General features: G+C 35.7%; 1 protein-coding gene and 1 long non-coding RNA gene across 8 annotated transcripts in view; one reads left to right on the top strand and one right to left on the bottom strand.

Annotated features, from left to right (window-relative positions):
• Positions 1 to 20,239, top strand: part of LOC105491966 (uncharacterized) — a 110,312-nt gene that overhangs the window by 34,741 nt on the left and 55,332 nt on the right. For 4 of the 5 annotated variants that reach the window (XR_011624182.1, XR_011624183.1, XR_011624181.1 and 1 more), the window contains one exon: positions 17,698 to 19,446. The exons of the other annotated variant lie outside the window; for it this stretch is intronic. This is a non-coding gene — a long non-coding RNA (uncharacterized lncRNA). Of the gene's footprint in view, positions 1 to 17,697; positions 19,447 to 20,239 lie in introns of those variants that run through there. 5 annotated transcript variants of the gene reach the window in all.
• The window catches only part of LOC105491963 (KIAA0825 ortholog), a 473,971-nt gene continuing 458,129 nt past the window's right edge, over positions 4,398 to 20,239 (bottom strand). The window contains exon 23 of one of the 3 annotated variants that reach the window (XM_071097811.1): positions 4,398 to 7,222. In XM_071097811.1, the coding sequence (XP_070953912.1) occupies positions 7,105 to 7,222 (118 nt within the window). In that variant the 3' untranslated portion in view covers positions 4,398 to 7,104. The remainder of the gene's footprint in view (positions 7,223 to 20,239) is intronic. The other 2 variants (XM_011758773.3, XR_011624178.1) reach the window with 2 other exon arrangements.

Raw genomic sequence — 20,239 nt, 5'->3', positions numbered from 1 at the left:
CAACCTAATGATGAATCTTAAAGAAAAGCAAGAGCAAACCAAACTCAAAATTGGTAGAAGAAAATAAATAATAAAGATCAGAGCAGAAATGAATGAAACTGAAATGAAAAAAGCAATACAAAAGATCAATAAAACAAAAAGTTACTTTTTTGAAAAGCTATCAAAATTGACAATCCTTTAGGCAGACTAAGAAAAAAAAAGAGAGAAGATACAAATAAAATCAGAAAAGAAAAAGATGATATTGCAACTGATACTGCAGAAATTCAAAAGATCATTAGTGGCTACTATGAGCAAATATATGCAAATGAATTGGAAAATCTAAATGGTCAAGTTCCCAGACACTACAACCTACCAAGATTGAACGAGGAAGAAATCCAAAACCTGAACAGATCAGTAACAAGTAATGAGATTGAAGCCTTAATTAAAAGTCTCTCAGTAAAGAAAAGCCTGGGATCCAATGGCTTCACTCCTGAATTTTACCAGACATTAAAGAAGAACTAATACCAATCCTTCTCAAATTATTCTGAAAACTAGAGGAGGAGGAAATAGTTCCAAACCCATTCTATGAGACCAGTATTACCCTAATACCAAAACCAAATACCAAAACTATACCTCAACATAATAATAGCCATATATGACAGACCCACAGCTAGTAATTATACCGAATGGGGAAAACTGAAAGCCTTTCCTCTAAGATCTAGAACATGACAAGGATGTCCACATTTAGTACTGTTATTTAACATAGTACTGGAAGTGCTAGCTAGAGAAATCAGACAAGAGAAAGATGTAAAGGGCTTCCAAATTGGAAAGGAAGAAGTCAAATTATCCTTGTTTGCTGATTATACTGTCTTATATTTGGAAAACTCTAAAGACTCCACCAAAAAGCCTACCAAAACTGATAAACAAATTCAGTAAAGTTACAGGAAACAAAAGCAACATACAAAAATGAGTAGAATTTTTATGTGCCAAAAGGGAACAATCTGAAAAGAAATCCAAAAAGTAATCCCATTTACAATAGCCAAGAGTTTAACATAACCAAAGAAGTTAAAGATCTCTACTATGAACATTATAAAACATGGATGCAAGAAATTGAAGAGGACACAAAATAACGGAAAGATATTATATGTTCACGGATTGAAACATTCAATATTGTTAAAATTTACGTAGTACCCAAAGCAATCTACAAATTCTGTGCAATCCCTATCAAAATACCAATGACATTCTTCACAGAAATAGAATAAAGAATCATGAAATTGATATGGAACCACAAAAAAACCCAGAATAGCCAAACCTATCTTAAGCAAAAAGAACAAAACTGAAGGAATCACATTACCTGACTTCAAATTATGCTACAGAGCTATGGTAACTCAAACAGCAATGGTACTGGCATAAAAATAGACACACACGCCAATAAATAGATTAGAGAACGCAGAAACAAATCCACACACCTACAGCGAACGCATTTTTGACAAAGATGCCAAGAACACACTGGGGGAAAGGATAGTCTTTTTAATAAATGCTACTGGGAAAACCAGCTATCCATATGCAGAAGAATGAAACTAGACCCCCATCTCTCACCATATGCAAAAATAAAATCAAAATGGATTTAAGACTTAAATCTAAGACCTCAAACTATGAAACTACTACAAGAAATATCTCCAGGATATTAGAGAAACTCTCCGGGTCATTGCACTGGGAAAAGATTTCTTGAGTAATACCCTATAAGCCCAGGCAACCTAAGCAAAAATTGACAAATGGGATCAAAACAAGTTAAAAAGCTTCTGCACAGCAAAGGATACAACTAACAAAGTAAAGAGACAATCCACAGAATGGGAGAAAATATTTGCAAACTATGCATCTTACAAGGAATTAATAACCAGAATATATAAGTGGCTCAAACAACTCTGTAGGAAAAATTTTAATAATCCAATAAAAAATGGGAAAATATTTGAATATAAATTTCTCAAGAGAAGACATAAAAATGGCAAACAGGCATATGAAAAGGTGCTCAACATTATTGATCATCAGAGAAATACAAATCAAAACTACAATGAGATATCATCTCACCCCAGTTAAAATAGCTTATAGAAAGAAGAAAGAAAGAAAGAGAGAGAGAGAGAGAGAGAGAAAGAAAAAAGAAACAGGCAATAACAAATGCTGATGAGGATGTGGAGAAAGGGGAACTCTCATACACTGTTGGTGGGAATGTAAATTAGTACAACCTCTATGGAGAAGTTTGGACACTCCTCAACAAACTAAAAATAGAGCTATCATATGATCCAGCAATTCCACTACTGGGTATATATCCAAAAGAGATGAAATCAGTCTATGGAAGAGATATCTGCATTCATGTTTGTTGCAGCATTATTCACAATAGCTAAGATTTGGCAGCAGCCTAAGTGTTCGTCAACAGACAAATGGATAAAGGAAATGTGGTACATATATGCAATGGAGTACTATTCAACCACAAAAAGAATGAGATTCTATCATTTGCAACAACATGGATGGAACTCGAGATCATTATGATAAGTGAAATAATCCAGGCACAGAAAGACAAGCGTTACATGTTCTCACTTATTTGTGGAATCTAAAAATCAAAACAATTGAACGCATGGACATAGAGAATAGAAGGACGGTTACTAGAGGCTGGGAAGGGTTGCTGGGGATTAGGGGTACATGTGGATGGTTAATGGGTACAAAAGAAATGGCAAGAATGGATGAGGCCTACTATTTGATAGCACAACAGGGTGACTATAGTCAATAATAATTGTATGTTTTAAAAATAACTAAAATGATGTAATTGGATTATTTGCAATACAAAGGATAAAAGCTTGAGGAGATGGATACTCCATTCTCCATTATGTGATTATTGTGCATTGCATGCCTATATCAAAACATCTCATGTATCCCATAAATATATATGCCTACTATGTACCCACACAATTAATAAAATAAAATAAATTAATAATCCACAAAATTTTCCCCTTTCCCCGCATTCTTGCCAACATCTCTTGTTTTTCGTATTTTTAATAATAGTCATTATAACTGGGGTAAGATGATATCTCATTGTGGTTTTGATTTGCATTTCCCTGATGATTAGTGATGTTGAGCATATTTTCACATACCTGTTGGCCATTTGTATGTCTTCTTTTGAGAAATATCTATTGATATTCACCCAATTTTTGATAGGATTATTATTTATTTGTTTGTTTATTTATTTATTTATTTATTTTTATTTTTTTTATTTTTTTATTTTTTGAGACCGAGTCTTGCTGTGTCACCCAGGCTGGAATGCAGTGGCGCGATCTGGGCTCACTGCAACCTCCGCATCCTGGGTTTAAGCGATTTTCCTGCCTCAGCCTCCTGAGTAGCTGGGATTACAGGCATGCGCCACCATGCCGGGCTAATTTTGGTTTCCAAGCATCTCCCTATGTTGGTTTCAGAGTCCACATGGGTCAAAGGGCTCTCCCATGGCTTGGTTTGCAGTAACCTGTAGTGGGAGCATGCACTGCTAGAGGTCTCTCATCCTTTTCTCGACCAGGAAGTCTCTCTGGGCTTCCGGTCAATCCTGGCTGAGCAGGCTGCCTCACCTCTCTCCTTCCTTGTTCTAATGTTTTCTGACACTTCTCTGTTGAATTCCAGTATTCTCTCTTAGATCATTTATTCGAAGTGTGGTTATCTACTCGCTATGTTGGTTCTTCTTTGTGGAAGAGGTGAGTAGCAAATGTAGCTAGTCAGCCATCTTGAAGCTGCTTTCTCAGCAATCTCTCCTAACCATGTTGAAGTATACAGTTTAGTTGTGTTAAGTGTATTCACATTCTTGTGAAACAGATCTCCAGACTTTGTCATCTCATAAATCTGAAACTCGGTACGCTTTGAACAACCATTCCCCTTTTCCTCCTCCCCTGCCCCTCTGCATCTGACTACTTTAGATACCTTATGTAAGTGGAATCACACATTATTTGTCTTTTAGGGACTGGCTTATTTCACTTAGCATAATGTGATCAAGGTTCATCCATGTTGCAGCATATGACAGAAATTCCTTTCTTTTTAAGGTTGAATACAGCTGGGTTTTTTTTCTATGAAACATTTCAATTTTAAAGGGAGGTATTAAAAATCTTAAATTTTTTTATAGTAAGGAATGATAATTATGAACTACCTGAAACTTTCTTTGACTCAGGTATATATAAACTGGGGTAATAGGACATTATGAGTAGGCACATCTTGTTAAACAAAACAATTGATTTCTTTTTTCCATTCTTTGGTTGGTAGTTCTATAATAGTGTTTGGTAGAGATGACAAAAATGTAAAATATCTGAAATAGACAATATTATTTATAATTTATTTAAAAATTAATTCATACTATTTTCACATAGTAACTGCTAAACCATTAATAAAATAGATATCTCTATATAATTACATAAAATACAGTTAAACAGAACACAGAAGGAAGATCATACTTTATAGGAAGATAATATTTTTGTAATAAGCATATGGGGAGATATAAACTGTTAGGCTTCATTCCTGTTGTTAACTCATACAAATGTGAGAAACAAAAACCTTTTTGAAATACCACTTCTTATTATTCTTAAAAAAAGTATTGCATATAAAGTTAAAATAATCTGATAAATCAATGACTTGTCACTTAACACTTTCAATTATAAACTTTATTGCACTTATGGCTATAATAAATTCACTGAACAAGCACAGAATAGAATTCAACTGCAAGCCCACTTTCTCTACTACTTTTCTCTTCCTTTAAACTCATCCCATTCTCCCCTGTTATACTTCTTTCCTTTCAAAAGGAAGCCACAGAAAATATTTTTTCTGGAGGAACAAAATTACTTTCCAGGGTTAGTACAGGAATATATGAATTAAATAATAATAGCTTTAAAAGATGACCTTTAGATGTATTAGAAGACAATCCAAATGTGAAATCCTATAACTTTATAAGATGTTATATTTGGTTTATTGGATTAATTTATTTTTAACTTTCCATTTTTGCATCTAGTGTAATGAAGCACAATTAGGCAGATTTAGTACACAGACCACCACTTAGCTGAAGGAATAAAGTCAACTGTTGCCTTACGTTGATTGTTATACTAACCTATTTAAAGATCAGATTAGATGGAATGTCCAGTTCTCATAAAATTTTCCTACCATTTTCTAAATGGTCTTCACAGAATTTTTAGAAATTACTTCAACCAAATCTTAAAAACACTTGGTTTATGATTATACTGGCCAACTAAAGTACATTTTTTAAAAATAAAATGTGTTATTTGGCAGGCAGCTGTCTACATGGCCATTTATGTATTTTTATTTAAAGAAAAAATGTAAGAGATTTCCTAATGTGGCCTCCTCTGCACCCCAAGCTTTTACTCTTTGAAAAATGCATGAGTACTTTCCTTTGGAAATCATGTAGCCTACACATATTTTATAAAAATCACAGGATGTGGGAGTACGGACAATTTATTATATATCTGAGAACATCAGAAAACATGAAGTTTGATGTCATATGCTCTAAAATAGCCCATGATGTAAGGCTTCTGGGCCTGGTGTGGTCGCTCATGCCTATAGTTCCAGTGCTTTGAGAGACAGAGGTGGGAGGATCACTTGAGGCAGGGAGTTCAAGTCCAGCCTGGGCAACATAGTGAGACCCCATCTCTACAAAAATATTTAAAAAATTAACCAGGTGTGGTGGCACACAACTGTAGTTCTAGCTAGGTGGGAGAATCACTTGAGGCAAGGAGTTCAAGTCCAGCCTGGGCAACATAGTGAGACCTCATCTTTACAAAAAAATTTAAAAAATGAATCAGGTGTGGTGGCACACACCTGTAGTTCTAGCTACTCAGGAGGCTGAGGCAGGAGTATTGCTTGAGCCCATGAGTTTGAGGTTACAGTGAACTATGATCATGCCACTGCACTACATTCTAGGCAACAGAGCGAGACCCCATGTCTAAAATGAAAAAAAAAAAAAAAAAAAAAGATATAAGGCTTCTCCCAGACATTCTTAGACTGCCCAACCATGCAATTCTCTTTGTTGTCTTTTTCTTTCATTAGCAGCTATTTAATCGATTGTGTTCGTTAACTGCCCCCTTGATGAAATAATACTGTAGTAGGCATATAGGGAGTTATAAAGGGAGACTTCATATTATATAATAAGATCTTCAAGGTCTTTATAAACTAATATCAGGCACTGATAGGAAGGAAATAATAAATATCTATAATTGTTCTTAGCAGAGAGGGTACTAGAGCCTGTTCTGTTTTCTTTGTGTGTGTGTGTGTGTATAGCAATATAATGAAAAATTTTTTAAGTAACACATTATATGAGCTAATGAGCTTTGGGGTAAAGATTGCTGGAATTAGTTTTGAGCCTAAATTTGGAAGAAAGATGGATTCTGGTTGGGAAAACATGGCAAGCATGTGACTTGAACCAAGAGGATGGCAGGCAATTGTCTGAACATGGAGCCATTTGGTATAGGACCTGAATATGTATGAGTAGAAGTTTGATTCTGTTTTAGGAGGAAGACTGAAAACCACTACAAGCAGAGGTGTGACTAAAGTTATAGTTCAGGAGAATGCCTTTTTTTTTTTTTTTTAACTGTAATTAGATAAATTGAATGAGGAAAGTTGGCACAATTGTGGGTAAGGCAATTAAGATTGGGACTTGGGCTACAGCTACAACAAAATTAAATTAAAAATTTCAGATAACCTCACGGGGCTATGTGACTCCACTCAACTTAACATCCAAATGTTGCATTTCAAAAATCCTTTAAAAATTTTCTGAACATTTTTGCCTGTTGTCATAGATACTTCAAGACTGAAAGGAGAAAAAAATAATTCAAAGGGAACACGAGATGGCAGCAGTTATATCATATAAAGAGAAAGATTGAGGAAAGAAAAACATTTGAAATTATTTTTAAAATAAAAAAGATATGTAACACTTTATTCTTTATGTGCTGTATTCCTTTTCAGTACAGAGATTACTCAGTCATTGGTTTCATGCTTCACAGCACATATGAGGTCCATTCTGACTATGGTAAAAATCCTACTCCATTACATGGGATTGTTTCCTAAAATAAAGCTGTTGCTGTTTTCTGCAGATTACTGTTCCTCTGTGTTATCTGAGGCAGAAGAGTTCTGTGGGGTGCAAATTTCTTTTAAGTGCTCCAGCATTGCTTTTTCTTCCTCTTGTAGTGTTTCATCCTTCTTCATTTCCCACCTAAAAGAAAAATCACGTCTTAGCATTTTTGTAACTTTCAAACCACAGGTCAACACTCAGTTAATAAGGCTTGAATATGCAATCATTGGCTTATTGAGTCATCTGTTTCCACTTGTTTATTCTTCACTGACTGCCTCTTGGGTAATACGATTCATTGGCACTGCCTCCGCGGAGTGGGCCAGGAGAGTGGGAGACGAAAGTAGAGTGAAATCAGCTCCACTTCAGGATAGTTTTTAAAGAACTGTTTCAAATGAGGTTCCTGTATTTCAAGAACGTATGTGGCCTATGAAAATACACATATAAATAAAATCTAGAATTAGCAACTAATAAGCAAATATTTTTCATAGTATTGTTTCCCTCACTGATTAATCAGATTAGTGGTTTTAAGTTGCAGGGAGGCTTGCCAGGAAGACTTTAGCAGAAAGAAGAACATCAAGCTTACTTGGATATACCTTAAGGGCAGGTCAGTCTATTTCTTGAAATAAGATCAGATTTGAAGCAATCAAGTTCAACCACTCTAGAAAAGTGGCAAATTGTTAGCAAGGTTCCAAATAACATTTACTAAAAAAAAAAGAGATTAAAGACTTTCTAATTCTGGATGATTAAGAGATACAGAATAAAATCTTAGACTCTCAAACTACATACATATAAATATAATCTTACAAAGTAAATATCATCACAATAACCCGAGCACACTTACTTCTTCCTTCCTATCCACTCTTTCCACCTCCCCAGGACTGCCCAGGACTGCCCAGAGTATACTGAACCCAGCATTCTAACAGTTTCATTCTCCTCTACTCACTCTTATTTCTGTCCCTCCCTAAGCTGTCCACTATGATGTAATGTTACAAAAGGATTTTAAAGCCAATGCTGATACAGTCTAAAAGATCTTCTGCCATAAAGGCTTCAGCAGGATAGGATTTCTAATAACAAACAAGCAGCTACTCACTGAATGTCCTCCAGAACCCCTCATTGTGTTATAATCCAAACTCCCAGACAACAAATAGTCTGTTACACATGAATTTAGGGTGGAATTTTCTGGTTTTGTTTGAATGATGAAAAGAAAGCAACTGTATTTTCTTTGTGTGTGTGTGTTTTGTTTTGTTTTGTTTTGTTTTTGAGACAGGGTCTCCCTCTGTTACCCAGACTGGAGTACAGTGGCACAACTATGATTCACTGCAGCCTTGACCTGGGCTCAAGTGATCTTCCTGCCTCAGGCTCTGAAGCAGCTGGGGCTATAGGTGCATACCACCATGCCCAGCCAATTTTTTAATTTTTTGTAGAGACAGGGTCTCCCCTATGTTGCCCAGGCTGGTCTTGACCTCCTGGGCTCAACTGATCGTACTCCCTCAGCCTCCCAAAGTGCTGGGAATACAGGTGTGAGCCACCATGCCTGGCCTTGGATTTTCCATAAAGATCTCATAGTAGGATGTCTGTTCCCATACACGTTTCCTTTTTGGAGTGCTGAGTTCAGTATGCCTGGTCAGTCCCAGCAGTGATATATATGAGATGAAGAAGGAGGGGAAATATGGAGAGAAGAAAAAAGATTATCTGAAAAGTGACACTTGGTTTCAATTTATATTTCTGCTTCACCCTCTGCCTACGATTCTCATTTCCTAGCCTCAAACTTGTCTGGATCTAAAAACTGCTATTTTTGGCTGCCTTAGTTTCTCCATGTTTCCATATGGTTGAAGTTAAGTCGTTGATCTAACAGGTTTTAATAACAACATGAATGAAAAAAAGTTTTTCACTGCCACACTATTCAAAGCCACATCACAAGGGAAGTCAGTATTTTGGGATTTACAATTTAGCCCACAGGATTTTCTTACACCGCTTTCATGGAATTTTAATGATAAAAAGCTCTCCCTACCATTTTATATGGGTGAAATTGGGTATCACTAATATTCATGTTAAATTGAGCTCCTCCCAAGCAGGAAAATAAATAATGGAAAATGCTTTTATATAGCATTAACTAATGGTTAAGCATTCTTTTAAACACTTCACATATCACTCTTTAAATTCTCAATAAAAAATGTTATTATTCCTGTTCTACAGATTACTAAGCTGAGGTACAGAATGTTAAAATCACTGGCCTGTGTATCTTTGTATTTGAACTCAGAGAATAAGGCTCTGGATTCTGGACTTTCAAATGGAATTAACAACCATGGTTTAAAAACCATTTACAGCTAATACAAATTACTGGTTAAAAAAAAAAAAAGTTTAAATATTTTACTTTCTAAAAAATATTGCCCAAATTGTGCTAGATATTACATAAAATAACCCTCTAAGGATCATATAATCTTAAAAGAAATCCAAACATGAAAAATTAGATTTGCCTTTTTTCCCTCCCATGTAAAGGTGCTAATATTGTCTGAGTAAATGAATTATTTTATGAATGTCAACAGAATAAAGTATGTAATATGCACATAAATATTTTGATCATTGTCTCTGCTTGTGAAAATTGAAAGTAGTCTCTCTGCTTCATTAAAAATCCGTATAATTAATGTAATTTAAATGAATCATATACATAATAGAATCCGTGATAAGGATTTTTGAAGCTTCATGACAATTATAGGCACTTCACAGTATAATTGAGCTGTTAGTAATTAATGATATTAGGCAAAGTTATTTACCTACCACAACCTTAATATATTTGCTCTGTGCTTATTAAGAAGAAATCATTTCATAAGAAGATAAAAAATGATGACAAAAATGGATGAAAAAATAATATTAAAACTACATTTTCCTTAATAGTTTTACTCATATTGAGTGAAAGCATTAGAGATTTGAAATGTGTATTTATCACAAACATTGTTATATTTCATATCTATAAGTTCTTAAGAGAAGTTTTTCTTTAATTCCATCGTGGTTTTGGGTTTTGTTAACACAATGCAAACACGACAAGTCAATTCTGTTAAAAAAAAAATACTGAAAGAGAAAAGAATCTACCAATTTGTTAAACATAATTGGATGGGCAATCTGTTAAAAATCTTTACTCCTAATTTCCCCTAATATATTTAATATCTGTGGTGGAAAAAGCATACCCTACAGAAACCAGAAAATGTTGGAAGCAGCATATTCTGGTTCCTCCCAAAAAGCATTATGAGGTAATTATATTTTTGTTTTTCCTAATTTTGGTAGCCTGCCCTTTTATATGATTGTTGAATTCCCCACCTGCCTACTATTGTAGAAGAATTGCAGCCTGGCCCCCACAGCTGGTGGCAATGACTATGGTGTGTCTTAGACACTGATTAGCAGTAAAGTCTCATGAGACTCCACTGATCTGCACCATGATATTAACTGTCTTCTGGAATTGGCTCCATCTGTATGGCTCCTGGGTGGTTAGATATGGGTCCCTTTTCCTAGGCAAGCACAATAGGGACTCTAAAGCCTAGACTGACATACTCTAACAGAATTAGCAGTTACAACTTTGCTCATTTGTACCACTCTGATTGACTTGGTTGTTCTTAGCCTTGATGCATGTTCCCGAATTTACACACATATTCATTCCTCAAGCAGAGATATCTACTTGCTACTCTGTATGTTTTATTAATATTAGCACATATTACAGAGCTTTTCCATGTGCTATACCATGAGCTAAGACCTTTCTGTTTTTGCTCACCCACAATGAGACCTTGAGGTTTGAAAAATAAAAACAGTCACAGATCAGTGAACAACTATTCTAGTGATCAGTTTCATAAAATCTTACATTTGGGGAGGTTTCGAGGATGACTGTGTGTTAGAGCCAACCAGGAGAGCCTCTCTTAGGGACATGCATAGTAAAGCATGAGGTATATCCTTGGTAGCACTGGTCCAAGCTGTCACAGAAGCAAATCTTGGGTGGCCTGTACTGCAGGAAGGAGCAGCTGACACCAGACAGATGAGGAGGGCCAGAGTCTGGAGGGTGAGAAGGTCTTTGAGGCATTTACCCTGCCTTTTACTGAGAGAAAAACATTTAAAATACCCGAAATCAATAGTGTTCTGAATAAGAGCACAGGCCCTAGAGTCACTCCACCTTTGTGTTGAATCTGTAAACTTCCTAGATGTAAACTTACCTACCACAACCTTATTACCTACCACAACCTTATTATATTTGCTCTGTGCTTATTAAGAAGAAATCATTTCATAAGAAGATAAAAAATGATGACAAAAATGGATGAAAAAATAATATTAAAACTACATTTTCCCCCAGGCAAGTTTTTTAACCCCTTGGTGCTTCGGGGTTCTTTCTCTTGTATAAATATGTTCACGTTGGAACACAGGCCCCCTTATTTGTTTATGTACTGTCAATGACTGATCTCACTCAATAATGTCAGAGTTTAGTAGTTGCAATTGAGACAGACTAAGACTGCATGTCCTGTAAAGCCTAAAATATTTACTATTTGGACTTTTTTTTTGGAGGAAGTTTGCCAAATTTGTGCTAGAATGATAGTTCTTAACTGGGGCGACACTGCCTCCCTATGGGGAAACATGGAGGGTATTTTTGGCTGACACTATATCTAGAGAGTGCTTCTGCTAGGACCTAGACAACACAGATGGCAACATCTTTAATGTGCAACAATCCTGCACAATGAAGAGTTGTCTTCCCAAAATGTCAATATATCCCCACTGAGAAACATTGGCTTTTGAATCTCCAAGTAATACTGAATAAGAATAGGTATACTAAAATAGGAAGAATCCCTATCTAATTTCTGATTTTAATTGAAATAGTTTTAGTCTTTCAGACTGTTTAGAATACTGTTTGCTGCAGAATGAGGGTTTAGAATTTAGGGTGCTGGATTTAAATCCCTTATAAGCAGTGTGGCCTTGGGCAACCCAGATAAAACAGTGCCTCAGTTTCCTTTTAGAATGCTAATAATAATAGTGCCTGCTTAACAGAGTTGGAATAAGGTAGAAGAGATTAAACACACATAAAACATAAATTAATGCCTCGTTTATAGCAAGCACTCAGCAAGTGATAACTATTTTTATGATGATGATGATGATTTGGCATATTGGTTAAGCTTGCAAGCAGGAGAAGTCCTGGGTGTGGTCAGTTACACAAATAGAGGGTTATTGTCTTCATATAATAAGAATGCAGAGGTGGGTGATTGCTTGCATAGGTTAAGTAGTTTAACAACAGCAGGGCTGATGTCTCTGTGGTTCTCTTGTCCTTTACCTCATGGTCCCAATATGATTGCTGCAGCTTCAGCCCTCATATCCTCGATCTGAGGCAGGAGGAAGGAGTATGGCTCCACCTGTCTTATTTTATTGGGGTAATAAAACCTCTGCCAGATTCTTCCCAGTAGACATTGGAACCATCCTGTCTAGGCTTGAATCCTGACTCTGCCACTTACTAGCTGTGTGATATTGAATACATTTCTTAATCTCTCTGTGCATCAGTTCTCTTATATGCAAAATAGGGGGTGCTAGTGGTGTACATTGTTATATACCAACAATGTATACCAATGTATCTCAATGCATTGTTATAAATAGTGGATGAGCTATAAATTTAAGTCCTTCATAGAATGTTACTCTTATTTTGTAAGATTCTGCTTGTGTCTGGTGGTTTCCTCAGAGCTCCTACCTTGATGTGCTTTCTCACGCTCTGTGTCTTTCACATTTTTTTTATCTGGTAAATTATCTTTTCTGTCAATCAATAAATAATATAATATTGCAATAAATAAATTCCAGTAAGTAAATATTACAACATATACATATATATATGTATATGATCATGTGGTCATTCCCTCTTGTTTTTCATGAGGGAAATGTTTCATGCTAGTCCACTCTGTTCACCCTAGCATGGCCAAGGTTGTTTTTGTTTTCCTATAATCACTTTGCTGTATTTTTCAAACACAGACTGTAATAATGGTATTTGATCATATTCTTGGCATTTCTCCTGAGATACCAATAAAATACTTGAATATAAAAATGTAACTTAAGTCTCCTGTTTAATGTTATTATGAAACATTTATGTAGCACTTTATATTTACAAAGTGCTTTACAATTATTTATTAGTTAATTGTACTGTTAAACAACATTAGCCATCTGGCCAAATAAATGATTTCAAATTGTTCTACCAATATGTAGCTGAGGAGTGAAGAGTAAAGTCATATTGGATTTCATTCTTCAAGAAAAATCTTCGTTGTCTTTCTGTCCTCCACATTGCACAGTGCAGACTGGTTTTTCAGAGGGAGGTTCAAATTAGAGGGGAAAGTAATGTCTCTGTAAACTTCTTTCTGCTTTTCTGTACATGTGAGCTTTTCTCAGGATCAATCCTAAACCATCTTCTCTTCTCACTTGGAAAGCCCCACATATCCAGTTGTCTCATGTCTGTAATTCAGCTCTGTCCCAAGCTGTAATTCAGTATCCTTAAACTTTGATTTTGCCCTAAGTTCTCTCAGTTCAATTCTTGATGGCCATTTTTACTTACATTCCAATTATATCAATATTAAATATATATGTACATATATGCATACAGTGTACATATATGTATACAGTACACATGTATACAGTATATATAGTACATATCTGTATATATGTATATAGTACATATCTGTATACTGTACATATACACATATATATGCATCCGTATATATAATATATACACATGTATGTTAAATATATACACTGTATATGTGTATATTAAATATATACTGTATGTATGTATATTTAATGTATACATATATATTTAATGTATATTAAATATATACTGTATGTATATTTAATATATAATATATGTCTGTATATTTAAATTATTCAAACTGACCATTACCCCTTCTCCCTCAATAACACAGGGTCGGAAGAGTGAAGAGTAAAGTCATATTGGATTTTATTCTTCAAGAAAAACCCTTGTTGTCTGTCTCTCCACATTGCACAGTGCGGACTGGTTTTTCAGAGGGAGGTTCAAATCAGAGGGGAAAGTAACGTCTCTGTTACCTTCTTTCTGCTGTTCTGTACATGTGAGTTTTTCTCAGGATCAGTCCTAGACCATCTTCTCTTCTCCCTTGGAAAGCCCCACATATCCAGTTGTTGTTCACAAAGTATTTTATGCCACCACTCCCAATCTTGTTCACAGTCTGTCACCAGTTAAGAGACAACTTACTCTGCATTCTGACATTCATGCATACCCCACTGCCATTAGTCCACAGGTACCCATGATTTCAGTGTCTGGACAGTGCAATCATCTCCAGATATCCAGATCCAAAGACTCACGCTACTGCTACATCAAACCAGCAATGACTGCCCTACCTAGAGAGTTTAAAGTCTTTACTGTTCTAGCTTGGTAGCAGCAGTTCTGTTTAGCTGCTAATACTTCCCCTAGGGAGAAAATTACTTTCCTTATTGTCTCCCGCATTGTGGTTTCCCACTTGTGTTTGCACTTCTGCTTTTGCTGTTCCACCCACATGAAATGCCTTTCCACCTACCCCAAACCTGCTCATCCTTCTTCAGACCCAGTCCACAGCCCACCTCTTTCATGGAGAACTTCCCAACTACGTATGCCTAATGTGTGATCATCCTTTTCCTTTGAGTCCTATAATATCTAATGTCTGTGCTTATGGATATCAGGTCAATTTTGGTCAATTAACCACATACTGCTTTGTTACATCTTTTCTATTACTTTCTTGAGCTGTTATTTCATTGTTGCATTAACAGTTTTTTTCACATGTATCTTTTCATCTGTACTTGCAGTTTGTTGAAGAAGACTTCATTATCAGTAGCTTTTGTTTCAAATATTTTATTTCAAACAACATATTTTCTTTTTCAAATAGAAAAGAGATGGATTTATTTTTATGAGCCTCAGGAATGTTTTTGAACATATTTATCAACTATTAACAGTTTTCTCTTATAATACGACAAATGCAAAAACACATAGAAATTGACCTTTTCACGTTCATGTCATCTTTGTTATCATTTGCTTTTAATAAACATGGCAGAGTGAGGACATTTGAAATGCTGCTGCTCAAGTTATGTTGTTAGTAGCAAGAAAATGCCACCCAAGCTGAGGCCACTTAATTCAGCCTTTTAGTAAGCATTGGAAAGTGTAGGAAGAGTGGATTTTTCTGTTCTTGATTCAGCCTCTAAATGACACCACCATGGCTTGCCCTGCATACAATCTTTCCTTCATCTTATTTCTCAGCATTTACAACCATCTCAACTTGATACTTTTAAGGAATCCATAGGTTACTTATCATTTCCAGGGATAGAAATGATAAGGATAGAGAAGCTTAGGACACAGGACATCTAGAATAGATGGTTACTTTTCTGTGAAAGCTTTCTCCAGGGAACGCAATTGAAAGCAAATTCAGACAGTATTTGGTTATGATTTTTTTTTTTTTTTTAGGGTCATAGTCTCATTCTGTTGCCCAGGCTGGAGTTCAGTGGCATGATCATAGTTCATTATAGCCTCAAACTGCTGGTCTCAAGTGATTCTCCTGTCTCAGCCTCCCGGGTAGCTAGGACTACAAGGGTGCACCACCATGGCCACCTATTTTTTTTTTTTTTTAAACATTTTTCTGTAGAGAAGAGGTCTCACTTTGTTGGCCAGGCTGGTCTCAAACCCCTGGCCTCAAGCAACCCTCCTGCCTTGGCCTCCCAAAGCATTGGGATTATATAAGTGTCAGCTACCATTCCTGGTCTGGTTATGCTATTTAATGATCATAGAATAATAACATTACTTGTCTCTCCATGATTCAGAGAAATTGCAGATAGATGTCATGTTATTTCTTCTCCCAAACAAACAAACAAACAAACCTGTTCTGTCCCCTACTCCAGTGCTTCCCACCCCTTAAAATGGACAAATATCTTAGTTTGGCTCAAGTAGCATATTTCAAATAACTAATAGTTTAGTGTTTTGTACACTGTAATCTGTGCTTTTTAAGCACTGGAAAAATATCTGTTGATTGGTCTGTGTTAGAAGTTCAAGTGTTACTATGTTATTCTTAGGTGGAATGAAGAAATAATAACTTTTCACTACCAGTATCACAATGAGTAGTAGTTTATATCTCAAAAGGTATTATTTGTTAATTTTATGAATGATGAATATGATGGCTCTTAGACCATTAAAATTAATTTACCCATCCTTAGTTTTTGTATCACTATTTGTTTCTTAAAGTCTAAAATTCAATGACCTTACCAAGAGGCAACAACTTCCTGCAAGTTCATTTATTTACTAACTATACTCACAACCTTTTTAAAAATGAGATAGTGGTATAAAGAAAAATGATATTCAGTAATTTCAGTCTTTGGTACCTGACTAGTATTTTTGACCAATGTAAAAGGGTTTTAAACAAACTTTGCTTAGCAAAGCACTTAATTTAGGTCACATATCACACTGGAGTGAGACTTTTTGTAGGTCACTATTTAAACATTTAATTTCTGGTGATGTGACACCAAAAACTAAATGTTTAATTTAATTTGATTGATCCCAATAACCTTTTCCTTCCTCTGACTTTCTTTGCCACCACTTTTTTCTTTAGTATGTAACTTTATATCATCATCTCACTTGGGTCTCTGGTTGTTGATTGCCTGGCTTCTCCTATCAGTTTAGAAGCTCCTCAAAGGCGTACAGTAGAACTGTCAAAAAAGGGCTGTCATTTTAATTATCATAACCAGCTTTGATGTAAAGAGGATGTTATTATAGTTAATTCTGAGACACTGTATAAATCAGCAGAGCCCTCTTAATTTAGTCATCAGTAAAATATAACCATTCACGTTTCCATTCTGGTTAATGTAATTAACTGAGTATAACAATATTTAGGTCCTCAATTTTTAAGGGATCAAAATACATAATACTAACTAAATGAATTTAAATTTATCTTTCATGACTCAGACAACACTTTCAGATTATACCATTTCTTAAAATATGGTGCTGTAGATATAGAATAAATAGAAGACTGACCCAAATGAGCATAAACTCTGGGAAACTCTGTCTCAATGAATGGTAATAGTAGGAAATTAATTGTAATGGGCTCTTGTTATAAGAATGAAATTAGAAGGCCTTAAAGATTACTTGTTATATTGAACTTTAGCATGTATAGCTTATGTTTTGAGAGATCAACCTTAGTTTGTATTCTATGTAATATGTATCACAATGAGCCACATTTTAGAACAGAGTTTTACCATATGTAATTAACTTGCTTATCTATCTAGCAAATGTTTGAGAGCCTGCTGAGTTCAAAACAATGAGCTAATCTAGATTCAGTGCAATCCCTATCAAAATACCAATGACATTCCTTTTAGAAATAAAAAAAAAATCCTAAAGTTTATATGGAATCACAAAAGAGCCAAAAGAGCCAAAAACAATCCTAAGCAAAAAGAACAAAACTGGAGGAATCATATTATCTGACTTCAAATTATATTACAGAGGTATAGTAACCAAAGCAGCATGGTATTAGCATAAAAATAGACACACAGACTAATGGAACAGAATAGAGAACAAAGAAACAATCCACACACCTACAGTGAACTCATTTTTTTTTTTTTTTTTTAAGACAGAGTCTCACTCTATTGCCCAGACTGGACTACGGCAGTGCGATCTCAGCTCACTGCAACCTCTGCCTCCCAGGTTCAAGCGATTCTCCTGCCTTAGCCTCCCAAGTAGCTGGGACTACAGATGTGTGCCACCACGCCTGGAAAATTTTTTGTATTTTTAGTAGAGACGGGGTTTCACCGTGTTAGCCAGGATGGTCTCCATCTCCTGACCTCGTGATCTGCCTGCCTTAGCCTCCCAAAGTGCTAGGATTACAGGCATGAGCCACCGCACCCCACCTCAGTGAACTGATTTTTAACAAAGGTTCTAAGAACATGCAGTGGGGAGAAGACAGTCTCTTCAACAAATGGTGCTGGGAAAACTGGATATCCATATACAGATGAATGAAACTAGACCCCCATCTCTCACCACGTAAAAAATCAAATCAAAATGGATTAAAGACTTAAAATATAAGACCTCAAAGTATGAAACTACTACAAGAAAACATTGGGGAAAATCTCCAGGACATTTGTCTGGCTAAAGATTTCTTGAACAATACCCCACAAGCATAGGCAACCAAAGCAAAAATTGACAAATGGGATCAAAACAAGTTAAAAAGCTTCTGGACAGCAAAGGATACAATCAACAAAGTGAAGAGACAACCCACAGAATGGGAGAAAATATTTGCACACTACTTTTCTGAAAAAGGATTAATAATCAGAATATATAAGGAGCTTAAACAACTCTATGTCTAACATGTCTAACAAAAAAATGTCTAACAATCTGATCAAAAAATGGAAAATATTTGAATAGAAAGTTTTCAAAAGACATACAAATGGCAAACACGTATGTGACAAGGTGCTCAGCATCATTGATCGTCAGAGAAATGCAAATCAAAATTACAATGAGATATCATCTCATGCCACTTAAAATGGCTTATATCCCGAAGACAGGCAATAACAAATGCTGGTGAGGATATAGAGAAAAGGGAACCCTTGTACACTGTTAGTGGGGGCATAAATTAATATAATCCCTAAGGAAAACAGTTGGAGGTTCTTCAAAAAACTAAAAATAGAACTACCATATGATCCAGCAATACCACTGCTGGGTATGTACCCAAAGGAAAGGAAATCAGTATATCAAAGAGATATCTATACTCCTATGATTATTGCAGCAGTGCTTGCAAATATTTGAAAAACAACCTAAGTGTCCAACAATAGATAAATGGATAAAGGAAATGTGGTACATATACACAATGGAGTAATATTTGGCCATACAAAAGAATGAGATCCTGTCATTTGCAACAGCATGGATGGAACTGGAGATCATTATGTTAAGTGAAATAAGCCAGGCACAGAAAGACAAACATCACATGTTCTCACTTATTTGTGGGATCTAAACATCAAAACAATTGAACTCATGGACACAGAGAGTAGAAGGATGGTTATCAGAGACTGGGAAGTGTAGTGAGGGGCTGGGGGTGAGGTGGGTATAGTTAACGGGTACAAAAAATAGTTAGAAACAATGAATAAGACCTACTATTTGATAGCACAATATTGTGACTATAGTTAATAAAACCTTAATCGTACATTTTAAAATAACTAAGAGTGTAATTGGATTGTTATTTGTAACTCAAAGGATAAATGCTTGAGGGAGTGGATACCCAATTCCCCACGATGTGCTTATTTCACATTTCATGCCTGTATCATAACATCTCATGTACCTGATAATACATACACCTATGTAGCCCCCCCCCCAAAAAAAAAAAACCAACAACAACAACAAAAAAACACTATGCTAGGCAACAGTAGTGAGAAGAGCTGAATATGGTCTTGTCCTCAGGGAGCTTATTCAGACAGAGTGTGTTCATTATATGGACTGAACTGAATAATTATTCTAAATCTATATTCAAAATCCTATAAAGATTGTGTACAATATTTCAGTTTAGTATGAAATGTCAGTGGTAATAAAAGGCATCGATGCTATTTTCTTAGGCTTCGTTTTAGTACTTTGTTTGCGAAAATACATAATTCGGGTATTTCTTCCTTGATTCATGAAGCAATCTGGGGTAGCCTTAGGAAATCATTCATGTCCTTCTTGTTGTTTTTTGAGCGGAGTCTTGCTCTGTCACCCAGGCTGGAGTGCAGTGGCATGGTCTCAGCTCACTGCAACCTCTGCCTCCTGGGTTCAAGCGATTCTCCTGCCTCAGCCTCCTGAGTAGCTGGGGTTACAGGCACGTGCCACCACGCCCAGTTAATTTTTGTATTTTTAGTAGACACTGGGTTTCACCATGTTGACCAGGCTGGTCTCGAACAACCTCAGGTGATCTACCCGCCTCAGCCTCCCAAAGTGCTCATGTCCTTCGTGACTCATTGGAAAGGCAGCAACATTAATGACAGAAAGCAATATGATTTTTTTTGTGTAGTAAAATCACTATAAATTCTATGGTAAGATTGCAAACCATAGAATATGATGTTCTATAGTCCCAAAGGAAAAGACTTAGAGAAGGGACAGATATAAGACTATCCTATGCTTGAGAATAACTTCATGAGTATTAAGATTCA

This window comes from Macaca nemestrina, chromosome 6, assembly GCF_043159975.1.
Source record: "Macaca nemestrina isolate mMacNem1 chromosome 6, mMacNem.hap1, whole genome shotgun sequence".
Classification (NCBI taxonomy): domain Eukaryota; kingdom Metazoa; phylum Chordata; class Mammalia; order Primates; family Cercopithecidae; genus Macaca; species Macaca nemestrina.
The sequence above is the reverse complement of the archived record's forward strand: the minus strand, read 5'-3'. Positions and strand labels throughout refer to the sequence as shown.